The sequence below is a fragment of the Rhinichthys klamathensis genome, unplaced genomic scaffold, assembly GCF_029890125.1.
Source record: "Rhinichthys klamathensis goyatoka isolate OS25496 unplaced genomic scaffold, OSU_Roscu_1.1 h1tg000181l_1, whole genome shotgun sequence".
In the NCBI taxonomy this organism is placed as follows: Eukaryota; Metazoa; Chordata; class Actinopteri; order Cypriniformes; family Leuciscidae; genus Rhinichthys; species Rhinichthys klamathensis.
The window spans coordinates 1821320-1836519 of NW_026606709.1; the positions used below are offsets into that span (position 1 = coordinate 1821320).

A 15200-nucleotide genomic window follows, 5' to 3' on the forward strand; every position below is an offset into this window, starting at 1 on the left:
ATTGTCATGTTGTTAATAAAACGGCATCTATTGCAAACCCCTCTATGTTGCTGTTGTTGTCTTTGGCGTAAACCAACGCAACGTCATTGCCATAGAAACCAATGCAGATATTCCGGAAAACGGAAGAGCAGCATGGACACACAAATCGGATCTAAACAGTTGCGATACACAATGTGGAGAGTCAATGATTTAGATCGGATACCCAAATATGGATTTGGACTGACAGTGTGAACGTACTCGTATAGCCAAAGTGTTTTAATGTCCCAATAAAGAGGTTATTAAAAAATAACATTTGTTGCCAAGTAGTTCACGAAGCTTTGGGTGGTCAGACTAATTTGTTGTGTAGCCTACACTGTAAAATGCTGCTGTGAGTGTGAACATGTGTTTACGAATAGCGATAATGTGAAGGATGTTTACTCCCACATGACAGAAACCAGGAAAGTGCTGTTAGCTCCCAACAAAGACAAAGTGAGCTAATTTAAGAATCCCAGTGTAAACAAGCTGGTTGAAAAGCATCTATTTTCTCTGAGAAAGAACATGGCGTGAGTTAGAAGTCTCGGTTACGTGTACCGGTACTTCGATTTCTTTTGTTCCACACTCGACTCATTAATAGTGTAAGATTTAAACAGAAGAGCAACCGCTGCTGTAATGTAATGTGCCAAACAGAATGAATTATGAATGTAATCTGAGCTATATTAAAATACTAGCCGGCATTGTTTTGCATCACATATAAATGTATTAAAGTAAAAGATCCATTGAAAGCATTTTTTTTATTCTCCTCCAAATAAACACTTAAAGAGACATCAGTTACAATGATGCAATGGTAAAGTGCACATTTCAAACAATCATCTTAACATCCATGTAAGCGATGAAATGTCTTTTCATAACTGGTATTGTGCAAAAAAATCAGGCACATTGCGGATTTTTTCTTTTATGAAATCCATATTCAATTCAATAAGTTCTTCTGTACTAAAATGGTTAATTTCAAAATTTTCAACCAAACTTCATCCATGCTCTCCCACCTAAACATTATGTAAACGATAAACTGAACAATGAGATATTAATGGTGGTCATATGCATTTTTCAAAGGCATTCTACTAAATACACATCCCTTTTCAGACCATTATTAACTTTCAGGATAATACAAGGAGCGATATTTTCGGAGAAGTGTTAATCAAAACCAGCAAAAACCTTTGTGGAGGCTGCACAACTGCATGCAAGAAAAGCCATGGAAAAATGTTTAACCTGCTTATGAACTATACATCTGCTTTGTTTGCATATAGCTGACAACAATGAAAACATAAAATAATCAAATAAAAAAGAATTGATGCATTTTTTTTTTTTTTTTTTTTTGCTGTCAGCCTTAATACGGTAGATATAAAAAGCCTTTGGAACAAAATTAAGATTTTCTGTAAAATTAAGTTTAATTTATTCTGGCATGCATGGCCTATTTTACTGTAAAACTTTTCAATGCATTTGTTTGTTCTTTGTTCTGTTGCCAGACTAAATTACAGTATCCTCAAAAGTATTTGGACACTTAAGCCAGACTTAATGTATGAATGTCATTGCATAGGTACAAAACATATCAAATCTAGTGGCACTTATTTTAGAAATGTTTAGAAATATAGCACAAGCACACTTTTTAAACAAACGATTCACAAAAAGTTATATAAATACTATTAGGACTATCTGCAAATAACAGTTCAGAACAGTGAAATCCGTTTTGAGAAAAGGTCTAGAGTTATTTGATAGCAGATGCCACGTTTTGATATTTATTATCTAATGCAAAGGCATTCAGACATTTTTAAGTGTCACTTTAATATCCACCTTTTGGGACCACTATATATAGACTACATTTTAAATATCTGTTTTCTGTTTTAATATATTTTAAAATGTAATGTATTCATTCAAAGCAGCCATCACTCAAGTCTTCAGTGTCACATGATCCTTATATTTTCATTTTAATCATTCTAATCCTTCAGAAATCATTCTTAAAACATGATCCTTCATTCCTTGTGGAAACGTAATACGTTTTTCAGGATTCTTCAATGAAAAAAAGAACAGCATTTATATGAAAACCGAAATCTTCTGTAACATTATAAATGTCTTCACTGTCACTTTTGATCGATTTGATGCATCCTTGCTGGATAAATATTAATTTCTTTCAAAAAAAGAAAAACTTTAGAATGATAGTGTAGACTCCAGTTGAAACTTTCTTCACGGCTACAAATCTCCATCATGTCAAACTATACTCAGATCGGTGTCATGTGACTCTTCCTTCAGGTTCTACAGCAGGGTGAAATAATTAAGGAAGCCATCCAAAATATTTCTTCACAACTCAAATCTACTGTTGTGTCGAACGTCAAGTGAAATGCTGTAGCCCCTGGTTGGGGTTATTTCTGCAGTTACTTAAATAATACTCCTACACCTCACCATTCAGTCTTGGGCGTTCGATAACCAAAATGTCATTGCTGGTTCTGATATTCCCCATTTTCATAATGGTTTGATCCGTGATCTTCTTCGTCAGCTTGCATGGTCACGCCTTTCTTCTTCTTCCAGCCTTGCCTGCGGCCTGCAGAGTTCTCTGTTGTTCCGTAGGTCTTCTGCTTGGTCGCCAGGACACTGTCGCTGCTGGGTTCGGTCTCATCAGCCAGCTCATCTTCCCCGATGATGCCGCATTTCTCATCACTAGTGCTCTCAGGATCAGCCCAGTCCTGCTTCTCACCAGATGCAAAGATGGCATAGAAGATCACGCCAGTGTAATGCACCATGGACGCGATCATAAACACGTGCTGCCACTCCAGGCGAGTCTGTTGAGGACAGAAATGTATTGGAGTGCTTTGTTCCAAAGTAAAATAAAGCTGATGATCTAATATATAACAAATAACAAATCTGATCTAATACTATAAAACAAATACATTTCAATTTACATATTTTAGTTTAGATTAGAGATCAATTATTTTAATATATTAATAACAATTATTAATTTAAATACTTTTTTACTTGAGGCCCCCTTGGAAGTTTACTGAGGCCCCCTAGTGGGCCCCGGCCGACGATTTGAGCAACACTGCTATAAATATTCATGTCATGTATTTAAATACTCAGGAATATTCACACACTCAACAATTCCCTTTATCTAATATAAGGAAAAAGACAAGTTGCGTGGGCTTGTATCTCTTAGGTTAGAAAAATGATACATATGGTTCTATATGCACAAGGATAATCTGTTTTAGTACCTTGTGTTTAGTAAGTGCTCCGACGATGAGGGGGCAAACCATGCCAGACAGGGTGCCTACTCCATTAGAGATACCCATAAGAATACTGGCATAGCGAGGAGCTATGTCCAGATGGTTTACATTGAATCCTGTGTTGTAAAACAGAAATACATTTCACATATTTAGATGTTCTCCTGTGTAATTTCAGAAACTAATATTGCAGGTTGCATCATCATGCACTTTATACTTTGTTGTTCTTCTCCTATAACTGAGCAACACAGAAATATTCAAGAAAAAAATGATGTTATTTGAAGGAAAGGTTAGATTATCAAACAAAGGAAAACGGCAAAGGGGTGATGTTGATTGACACTCTGGTGACTGACACCCGTCTCATGAGTCACCTGATATCGCAAATCCACTGAAGCCCACTGCCAGGATGAGGAATGAGATGGCCACTGCACGTGTGTGTGAGAACCCGACCACCAGCAGCAACGTGGCCTCCATGCCAAAACCTATGGATGATGGTAGAAGTCAGATCAGTGTGTCTTTATACCTATTCTCATTCATTGTCCTGCGTGCTTCTCGCGTTTTAATCGCAAAAAATGCATTCTGTGCGAATAGCCTCTTAAAGGGATAGTTCGCCCAAAAATGAAAATTCTGTCGTAATTTACTCACCCTCAATTTGTTCCAAACCTGTATTCATTTCTTTCTTCTGAACACAAAAGAAGATATTTTGAAGAATATCGATAACCAAACAGTTGATGGGCCCCATTGACTTCCATAGTATTTTTTTTCCCCATACTATGGAAGTCCATGCATGGGGCCCATCAACTGTCACCCATATTCTTCAAAATATCATCTTTTGTGTTCTGCAGAAGAAAGAACTTCATACAGGTTTGGAACTACTTGAGGGTTAGAATTTTCATTTTTTGGGTGAACTATGAAGTTTAACCTTTAAAACGAGTCTTTAAAAGCAATAACGCATTACGTGTGAACTGCTCCTAACTGTTTTTTTTTTACATGTAAATGTGTGTATTTTTATACTTTTATATCCCAATTAAATATGCGTACACTCTTAAAAATAAAGGTTCCAAAAGGGGGACTTCACAGTGATGCCATAGAATAACGAACCATTTTGGATATCCCAAAGAACCTTTCAGAAAACAATTCTTAAAAGAACCATTTTTTCTTAGTGTGAAGAACATTTGGTAACACTTTATTTTGATGGTCCCCTTTAGACATTATGTTGACTACTGTTAGTAACTTTGCACTTAAATGTCAACTAACTCTCATTAGAGTCCTAGTAAACTGTCTGCTTAATATCTGCTGACACTTTATTTGTATGCTCCCCCAACAGAAATTCTACTGACTAAGTAACTTTGCAAGAACATGCCAACTTATTCTTCAAACCCTTTAACCCCTTATTCTACTAACTCTAATCCTCCCCCTAAAAGTCTACTAATACTCAAGGTGGAACGTTATTTACAGTTAAGAGAATATCTAAAGGGGACCCTCAAAATAAGTGTAATCAAACATTTTCCCACTGTAAAGAACTTTGTAATGGAAAAGTTCCATGGATGTTAAAGGTTCTTCATGGAACCATAAGTGTATGTGTAAGTGAATTCTCAACCAATGGTGTGAGTTTGGGGCGGGGCTACACGGAGAGCTTAGCATACCTCCACAGTTCATGATTTTTCGCACGTTTGTAGTAGAGAGGATTTTCCGACTCCTCAGGAAGTCAGCCAGCTGACCTCCTATGGGCACAATGATCGTCATCACCATGTGTGGCACTGCTGACAAAATGCCCACCTGAAACAGCCCAACATCAATTAGTTAGCCTATTTCTAAGAGGGAATTGTACTGCAAAGGACTGTTAGTTTAAATCACTGATGCTTCTGTACGTATAAATCACATAACAGCTCACTTTGCTGATGGGGAACCCAAAGACCTCTTCAAAGTACGCTGGCTGACTAATAAGCAGGAGGTAGAAGGTCCAGCTGCGGCAGAAGTTTGCCACAATGATGGCGTAGACAGGCATAGATGTAAAAAATTTACGCCAAGGAGTTTTAAATTTCTACAAAGAGAATATTTGAATAAATAAATGGGGAAAAACCTCCTTCTCTGTTTAACAATGTGCTTGTTGTATCAAATGCATGACAGAAGACTTAGAACTACCTCAGTAGAACTCATTAAATTGGCTCCTTCCCCAATAGAGGCCTCTATATATGTTCTTTCTTCTTCACTGATGGTGGGATGTATCGCTGGACTATTATAAGCCAGCAGGAGCCAGAAGATATACCATATAATGCCAAACACACCTGGATATGAGCACATAACCACATATCACTGGTTATTTTAACACGGCACACTTGATCTTTGAATGTCACATCATCACACTGTCCACTAAATGTAGTAAATGTACATATTTGGAATGATGAGCTATACAGCTGACTGGGAAAATAATCAAAATCATTGGAGTAATCGCTTATTTTTGGTGTATATATCATTCTTTACCAATACATTTCAAAGGCTTATCCTAACTCACCATATATATAGAAGACAGAGGGCCAGCCCACATACTGCACTAATATTCCAGCCAGTGGCATGGCTATCACAGCTCCTGCATAAGATCCTGTCAACACACACACACACACACACACACAGTGTAATTAAGAAAGTTCAATTAAAAGGGAGGACATTAATCAACCTGTAATATACACCTCGCATGACAGTTCAATCATTTGAAGCCATTGCGGGGTTTCCTTTTGACAGAGGAAAACCGAGTGGTTCAGCTTTGAGAAAGCAGATTTGGTTTTGTAAATTTTTACTAGAGATCCACCGATAATATTTTGGTAATAAAATACCGATAACCAATAATTGTTTATATTTGAAAGCCGAAAACTGATATATTGGCCGATACATTTCAATCCAAATTATTATATAATATTTGAGAGCCTGATTACAAAAACAAAAGTCTCACCATTAAAAGCCATGTTTCAAGCACACAATTATAATGTTCTCATTATAATTTTATGTAACCTATATGACAGATTTGCGCTGCACGTTGCACTTAACTGTATTCTCCTTTTCTAAAGTGGTTTCAATCATATTTCAAGCCATTCAAAACCATTATGGGAAACAGTGCACATCTGAAGTGTCTTAGCTGAAGGAAATAATCTATTATTTATCGTCTTTAAGATATCGGCCAGATTTTCTTTGGCCAGTAACAATTACATTAAAAACAAACATATATCGGCCGATACCGATTTGGTGGCCGATATATCGTTCATCCCTAATTTTTACTGTAAGAAATTTACATTTAGCTTCAGATTCTCATATATTTGAGGAAACTTTGTAGCGATAAATGTCCGAAAGCAGTCAAGTCCTTAGCAGTAAGACATTTGCCGACTCAGTTGCATGTGCAACAACTTCACACCTCCGTGCAACACGTGCCTCTGCCTGAAGGACAGGACAGCTGCAGGAAATGGGATTTTAATGAAAAGGTGTCTTAATGTATATTTTATTACTGATGCATTTGTAAACCTTCCTGTTTGGCGCAGGAGAGGATTCTCGAGTGAGCTTTTGAACATAGAAGAGGGCGCTGCTTCATTTGTGTCATCAGGAGAAAGCCTCTTAAACATATAGAAGGTGAAGCTGTGTACAGACCATCTTGATTTAGTTGTCATGTCAAGAGCTGTTTGAAGCAAAGGTTGTCATGGCACCTGTTTATTGTGGAAGATGGCTGTTTGAATGCATTTTAAGAAGTAATGAGCATTGGAATATAGACCCTCAGCTGGCTCTGATACTGGTCAAACTGGACTGTGAGCAGTCTTGAGTGTTTACTTCTAATGCAGAAACAGGTACAAACACATTCCTTTTGGGGAAAAAAACCCCTGCAGCTAAAACCAGCCAAGCTCTTCCAGCCTGGTCAAAGCTGGTTTAACAGGCTGGTTTTAGAGGGGTTTTGGCCACTACTTTAAATGGTCAGGCTAGACCATGATGACCAACCAGCTAAAACCAGCTGAACACTAGTTTGGCCATACTGGGAGGCCAGCTTATGCCAGTTACATCCAGCTTAAACCAGCTAAGACCAGCCAAACAGTTTAGACTGGTTTTAGTGGGGGGTTAAGCGGCTCGAAGTATTACATCAAAGTACCGCGAGAGCGATTCGAAAACATACAGAGCCGCAGAGGATTGTGGGATATCAAAAGGAAGTGAAGGATCTATGCTGCCTTCAAAAATCGTATCTCAAGAGACAGGAAGGGAAGCTAACATTGGAATTAGACGTGCCTTGATGCCTTCCTACCATGCAGCCCCAGAAGCAGCATTTTTAAGTTTTCGGATGCAGCCATTGAATCATTCACTCAACGATTCAAACACCGGTTCATTCAGGAAATTAACAAACACCACTACTGTGTTGATCAGAGACGTAATGGTTGTTCTGCTTTGGCTTCGTTTGAAACCATTTTTTGTTGGTAATGATAAATACATTGATCAAGTAAATAGTTTAAGTGTTTTCTTGTCATTTCTAAAAACATTAAATGTCTCCTGACCATTTCTATAAATAAAAGGCCTATTTCACAAACTTACCACAGAACGAGGTAGTAGCCAGACGACTTCTCTCCAACGGAGGAGCCCATTTGCTCCACATCCCATGGCAGGCTGGATATGTGACACCCTGTTAACATCATGCACTGTTAGTGTGCTTTATTATTGTTTTTTTTTAACCAAAATGGCTGATTCTAGAGACCATTTAAATTAATAAGAAAGTTCCCCCATATAATGACTTCATGAATAATAAACCTTCATCACTCAAAAGCTACTGTATCGTATGGCTTCAAATGACTTAAAATATAGTGCATGACTACTTTTATGGTACCTTAAGCTATTTGTAGAGCTTAAAAAATAAGCATATGGAAAAAGACTCTGTAAATATTATCTTCTGATCTTGTGTGAAAAGAAAAAAATGAATTGAGAATGACAGAATTTACATTTTTACTGATCAATAATAACATACCATTTACAATGAGTATGTAATATACAAAGTTACATTATATGTAAATTAATTATTAAGTTAATATTTTATGATGTGCCATATTTGAAGATGAGGTCACTGATGGCCACTCACCTCCACCAGACCTTGTAAGATTCGCACAAACAAGACACAGCCGTAGTGAGCCCTGGCAGCTGACGGAATAAACATGTTTAGCAATGACGTCAAGAAAATGGCTGCTCCGAACACCCTGAGAAACAATTCAGAGACATTTGGTAATGTTAGGTATGGACTGAATTAAAATGAAGCAATGTAAAATCAATAAAGCCATAAATAATGTAGAATTAAATAGGATTGTTGTGGAAAAACATGCACAGTCAGGATAGGTAATTCCATAATGGTATCTGAATAACTGAATTTAATAAATCTAACAGTTCTGGAATTCTGAAAGACATTAATCATTAGTGAGTTAGAGTAATTTTTGTAACTTAAACCTTGTGACAGAATCTTTAAAGTCTTGCGTTTTTATGCAATATTGCAGTATTTATTATTTATGATTTACCCATTCACATCATTATTTTTTCTTAAAAAATTCATGTGCCCTCATAATCTTTAATAAAAATATGTTGCATTTGCAACAACATCTCTACACTGATGATGGGTTTACCGGCACAAGGGCGGGACAACCTGTCACTCAAATGAGATCATAGCTATGATCTGGCAACAAAAACCTACAATGATCCAATCAATTCCTGACGGACAAAACCAAGTTCCGCCCTATATATATATACATATATATATATATATATAGGCCTATATATATATATTGTTCAAGAAGCTGTTTCACTCGGACATACATCACAATAGGGAACAAAAGACTATCACAACTTCCGCGTCAGTGCAACCATCATTTTAAATCAATATTGGAGTTACAGTTGAATATATTTTGTTTTATTCAGGAACTTTTTGTATTTTAATAAGACATGACCAAAGGTAAACATATTTGAACTATTTAGTCTAGTGGTACAGCTTTTATTTAGCATGCCCAGGTTCAAATCCTGATTGATCATATATGCATATGCAAATTACCTGTGGACAGTGCAACTTGATTGGACTGACCAAATTAAGATTTTTTTTTTTACCTTGAATATTCATGCAATTTAATTAGCACAGACCTATTTTTGTATTCAAAATCCACTTTGCTCAAAATCCCATTAGTTTAAATGGACATGATGCTTGTGATTTTAATGATTTTAGAGGCCCTGCACACTCTCACGCAGCTACATCACCGAAGAGAGTCATTTTGGTTCATTCATTTATCCTTTATCTCCATTTAATCCATCCATCTGCCTCTTTTTTTTTTCCAAAACACTGTGTAAGTGACACTTGTAATATTCTAGTGGCTGGTGTTTCAGCGAGAGATCTGCTGCTGGATCTTTCATTATTAACTCTGTCAGCCACGTGTCCTTTTTTCCTGTGAGGCTTTTATTACAAGACCGCTATCGCCCCTCTAATCAACACACGGCACAAATTTAACCCTCGCAGCCCTGACCACTGTGGTCCCTTGGGTCTTGAAACACCTCTGAACATTGAATGTAATATGAGAGTTATACTATAACATGCGTTTTCCTTCCAAACGTGGCGTGGAGGCCCGTGCATCAAGATGAGGCTCACCTGTTAGCTGCTAGCTTATTGGAGATGAATCCTCCAGGGATTTGAGTGACAATGTAGCCCCAGAAAAAAGAGCCATGTATCAACCCCACTGTCTCTGGATCCCAATTAAACTGAGCTGGCTAAAGGACGCAAACATCAGAGAAGACCATATTAGCTTGAAAATATATTTTAAAAAAAGAAGAATAATAAAAAATACAAACTTGTTGCACATTTTTGTGTATAGGGAAAATTCAGGTTGATTTATCACAAGACATACATAGTAAAATGAACTTGTGAATATGTGTGTGTGAGTCATGTCTTCTTCCCAATATCTCTTATGACAGGAAATTACAGGAAATTGTGTCTGCTAACTACCAAACAAATCATTGATGAGAATAAATTATCTGTCCTTTGAACTTGATAGCTAAAGAAGTAAAATGTATTGTCTTAACTGTCTAAACTTTTCGTGCCAAGGACCTGATTATAGGGACTCACTCTGTAAAAAAAAATTAAAGCTGTATATTTCATGTATTAAGACCAATTGACTGTGAGAGAAAAATATTTATCGTGATCAAATTAAGCAATTATTTTCCAATCATACAGTATATATATATGTGTGTGTGTGATATTGGAAAATATATTTTTTCATTTATATAGTGTATTTATATAGGATATAAATTTTTATAATATATATACATACACACAAACACATCTGACTAGAAAATAGTTACACTGTATATAATTTTCTTTCACAAACTGTTAAAAATTGGAGCTGTCAATTTTTGGAGCAATTTTTTTTTTCACCTGCATGACGGGAGTCCCGTTGATGTAGACAGTGTTGTTGTTAACCATTTCTACAATGGCCACACCGAGGTTGCAGCGGATGCCAAACGAGATGCAAAAGCCAAGTCCGCTGAGCATGGCGATGATGTAACGCTTGGGAAGGCCAAAGCAGCCACAATCCAAAAGGGGTGGGCTACGATTAGGGGCTGCCACTGGCCGGCCATCTTCTGTCAGCTCAATGTTGTCCTCTTCATCCACATTAGTGCCATCGATCTTCCTACCATGGGATAATAAATGGTTAAAAAATCTCACAAATTAAGTTGAGTTTACAGACAATTGAGTTCTGTCATGACAACTCTCCGAGAGTTTGGCATGTATGACAATGCTGATATTTTTGGTCACTGTTGCTGCTGCAGGTTATTGCTGCCACCATAGAGCAAGTACAGGACTTGCTACTGCCAATACACACATGACACCCAGCTGTGAGCAAGTAAGACATGCTGCTGCTGTACAATAGTATACATGAATTACCCATAGCAGATCTATACGGGTGGACATGGGGAAGGTGGAGGGTTTATGAAAGTGTACTGCAACTGCTACACCAAATGCTGACCAAGTATTTGAAGGTTGAGCAGCGAGCTCATTGGCTACTGATACAGCAGGAACCAATCAGCTGTGCCCTATAGAGAATGATGTGATTGCAAGCAGAATGAGTTACGGAACTATCAGCTTTCGCCATCTAGAGTTTCATGACAGAACTTTATATTAATGTTCAAGAAATATATACTAGATATCAGATACAGTATGTATGGACACCAAGAAAGCTGTATAAGATTTTAGAATTTCTGGCCAAGTTTTAAAGTGAATGTATTAGGTTTGTGCATGATGATGTAGTGATAGTGTGCTAGATGCCTTGGCAACATTTTGAACTGGACTGCTTTTTGGATTGCAAATTTATCTTTAGCTTTACCCATGATGTACTGGATGGACAGAGTAAATTTTGGTTTCCAGAGTGTGGAGTAGAAAAGGTCACATTGCGTTTGGTGCTCCCCCCTCTCGCCTGCACGCACCTGTTCCATTACTGAACCTGCATCTTTCCTCTCATCCTCCACCTCACAGGAATTACTTTCATCTGTCTATTTTGAAATGCACACCTGAGTTCTTCCATATACAGAGGAAGGAGCTCACTAAAAGCTGGATACTGGCAGATTGTGAATGGAGGATCAAGAGGCATCATTTTAAGAGCCGTATGTTTGTTAACGCTGTTATTGCACAAAAGCCACTTTAAGATCAAGTCCTGGTCTGGTGCACTCTCGAAACGGACCTCACACAATTGTTTTTTTTTCTATTGTGAACAATGCACACACTTATTCAGATCAGAAAACCTTTATTTTTCGTCTCTGTTTTTTAGTTTTAAATGAAAACTCTCCAGACCCTATTTATCATTTTGATTTTCGTATGAATGAGTATAGAATTTTAGAATTTCTTTAGAATTGCCATAAGATAAAAAAAAACCATTAAAGTGAAATATAATCAATAACACAGATGTGGAGAGTTAAAAAAAAACTGTAACCTACATTATCATCTCTTAAATCATAACGTCATGTTGTAGGCTAGAACTGCTCAATGTGCAAGGATTGCCATCAACAGACAATAGCGGCTTATATATTAGAAAGATTCAGCCAAGATAATACATTATTCTCATTTCACAAAACTAAAAATAAGATGCCATGTTCAGATACCATTCTGAGCATTGCATTCTCTCAAATAATACCTATGGTAAACTGTCACTACACTTATTTTCTATCATGGACATAATTATGATTAATTATATTAATAAATGTAATGAATTATATTAATATATAATATATTGTTTTTGGAAATGGCAGTGCTATAGAGCAACTGTTACACAACTCTACTTTGACTTATTCATTAAAATATGGTGCATTTGCTAGTTAATACACAAATCTAAATGTCCTGCAGTTTAAACATGGAAGAATTAAGCAAGTTTTAAGTAGGAATGAAAACAAATATTGCATGACTTGTTAAATTATTTAGTGTACCCATATATTAAGTTTTCCCAATCACAAGATGCCCTGGCAATATTACACAGGAAATTGTTGACATTATCTCACATATTAAGCTGTCTAATGTGCATGCAATTTAAGAGACATACATCTCGCTCTTACATGGAATCTTCAGTTTTGTTATCTCTTCAGATGAACTAGATATTAAATATGTATGGATACAATATAATGTTTTTGAATTACTGGCCAAGGCTCAAAGGGAATTTATTAGGTTTGTGCATGATGATGAAGAGATATTTAAAAGCTTGAATCTTACATTTATAACGTAAGGTTTTCTTATTTCTTACTTTCTTTGAGAAACCATTTGGAATTGTTTTAAAAAAAAAACATAATGGCATATTGAAAATAATATATTTTGCTAAATTATACCAAAATCCAAATAACTATTATAAACATCATATCTATGAACATCCTGTACTTCATTTATTTTACCATTTTATATATATAGAATCATTATTATGAGGCTATTTTTTCTCAAAAACAGCTGCTCGATAAATTTTGAATTGATTTCTAAATTCTATATCCCTTCCAATTTCATTCAATATACCAAAAGCATGATACAGTATATGTGCACAAGCAATCTTCTCACATCTTCCTTTCAGCGCTTAGTTTCCAATTCAACTGCCATCACACTTACTTCTGCAGGTTCCCCAGAGAGTCGCCCACATTGTTCTTCAACTCCTCCTTCCCCGGGTTGAGCTTCTCCTTTAGACCCGCAAACCCCCCCAGTGGCATCTCTCCTTCCCTTGCGCTTCTGTCCCTCAAACACTTGTCTTCTCACTCTTCTGCTCTTGCAGAAAAAAACGAGCAGGATATCCACTAGGCTCTGGTGCGCATCCTCTCCTGAGCTGGACTAAGGTGCTCTAGGTGTGCTGTAGGGGAGGAGGAGAGATGCCGAGCCAGGGACGACAAGAAGACACACAGAGAGAAAGAAGAGGAGGGACTTTGCTTTTTGACGGTCTGGGTACAATCATTCATGCGGTTTGGCCACAGAACATCCAGAAACAAGGCACAAGGAGAGAAACGGGACGAATCCAGGTGTCTTCGGTTCAGTGTATCAGCATTGTGAAAGTTATGCTGACATACATCAATAATGGAAACTCCAACGTTCTCCTCGGTCCCCTCACAGACAGTGACAGAAGATGCCGAACACCTGCCTCTTCTCCAACCCCTCCCCTTTTGGTCTTCTTGGCTATACAACAGCAGGCCAAAAAGAGTGACTAGCAGAATTCATCAATTATTGATAGCGAAGTCAAGGATCGCAGGCTCGAGGTTGTATGATATGAGCGGGTGTAACAAGACACTGCGTCCTACAGTCCCAGTCTAACCCTTATCCCGAGAAACCGTTCCAGGGGTTCGTGGGTCAAACGTATCAACGTCAACAACCAAACACTGACATAAAGGTTCAAACTGTGAGTGCCATTGCACTGTAGCTGATGTTCAAATCTCACATTCACAATTCTATTGCTTTTGTGAGTGAAACACTGCACCTTTTTCCTGTGAAAGCCTCTTTTATGCAATAATCATCAAAAATGCAGTGTGCTTTAAAAATTCAGATATTGGGGTCTAAAAAATTCATTGGTAGTCTGCATGGTGTTGCTCTAGACTCCCAGGCTCTGTTTCACCGATGCTTGTATGCCATAAATAAAATCTGTCTCACTGAAGATCTGCCATTCAGTGCAACAAGTCATGAATAACTGCAGAAACCGGGATAGGCTACTATTTTCATATACAATCAAAATGAACAGGAGTTCAAAAATTGCAAATGAAGATTCTTTACACTGTGAATAAAAATCATCAATGTTAAAGTGTTGGTCTGGACTCTGGAGGAATGCACTGTCCACGGTGTTGGTTTAACATCTGCAATTTTAATATACAGTGCAGATATAAATCTATAAAGTAGAAAAAACCTGCCACTTATACTGCACGTGCTTATTTTTTAACAAACCATCAATTCAAAATCAGTTTTTTTTTACCGTACTGACCTGAATACACTGTCATGAAGGTCTTTTTTTTGGGTCACATAACAACAAGGTTCCTACCTGTTGGTTGCGCAATACTGACTATGATTTAGCAGGCAAAAGAATTTTGAATTTTAATAATATTGCTCCAATGTTTTCCCCCTAAATAAATAATGATAAAAGGTTCTGTCTTATGGCGACATTTCTTTTTCTGAGCAATACTTCTAAAGTGTTTATTATTATAAATTAATATTAATTTTTAACATTTACCAATACATTATTAAAATCAAAAGTTGTATTTGTTAACATTAGTTAATGCACTGTGAACCAACATGAACAACAAACAGCTGTATTTTTATTAACTAACATTAACAAAGATTAATAAATACCGTAACAAATGTTTTGTTCATTGTTAGTTCATGTTAGTTAATACATTAACTAATGGGACCTAATTGTAAAATGTTACCAATTTTTTTAATCTGTTGAATTTTTATGTTTTTTTGAATAA

General features: G+C 36.8%; 1 protein-coding gene across 1 annotated transcript; it reads right to left on the reverse strand.

The window, feature by feature from the left end:
- Positions 1 to 1712: 1712 nt before the first annotated feature.
- Positions 1713 to 14352, reverse strand: slc17a8 (solute carrier family 17 member 8). Its single transcript, XM_056261227.1, has 12 exons — positions 13369 to 14352; positions 10666 to 10921; positions 9883 to 10001; positions 8344 to 8458; positions 7806 to 7893; positions 5761 to 5847; positions 5391 to 5533; positions 5140 to 5289; positions 4892 to 5024; positions 3617 to 3727; positions 3237 to 3364; positions 1713 to 2810 (listed from the first exon to the last, which is right to left on the reverse strand). The coding sequence occupies exons 1-12, from the start codon at positions 13464 to 13466 to the stop codon at positions 2466 to 2468; spliced, it is 1773 nt and encodes a 590-aa protein (XP_056117202.1). The 5' UTR covers positions 13467 to 14352; the 3' UTR covers positions 1713 to 2465.
- Positions 14353 to 15200: the final 848 nt, after the last annotated feature.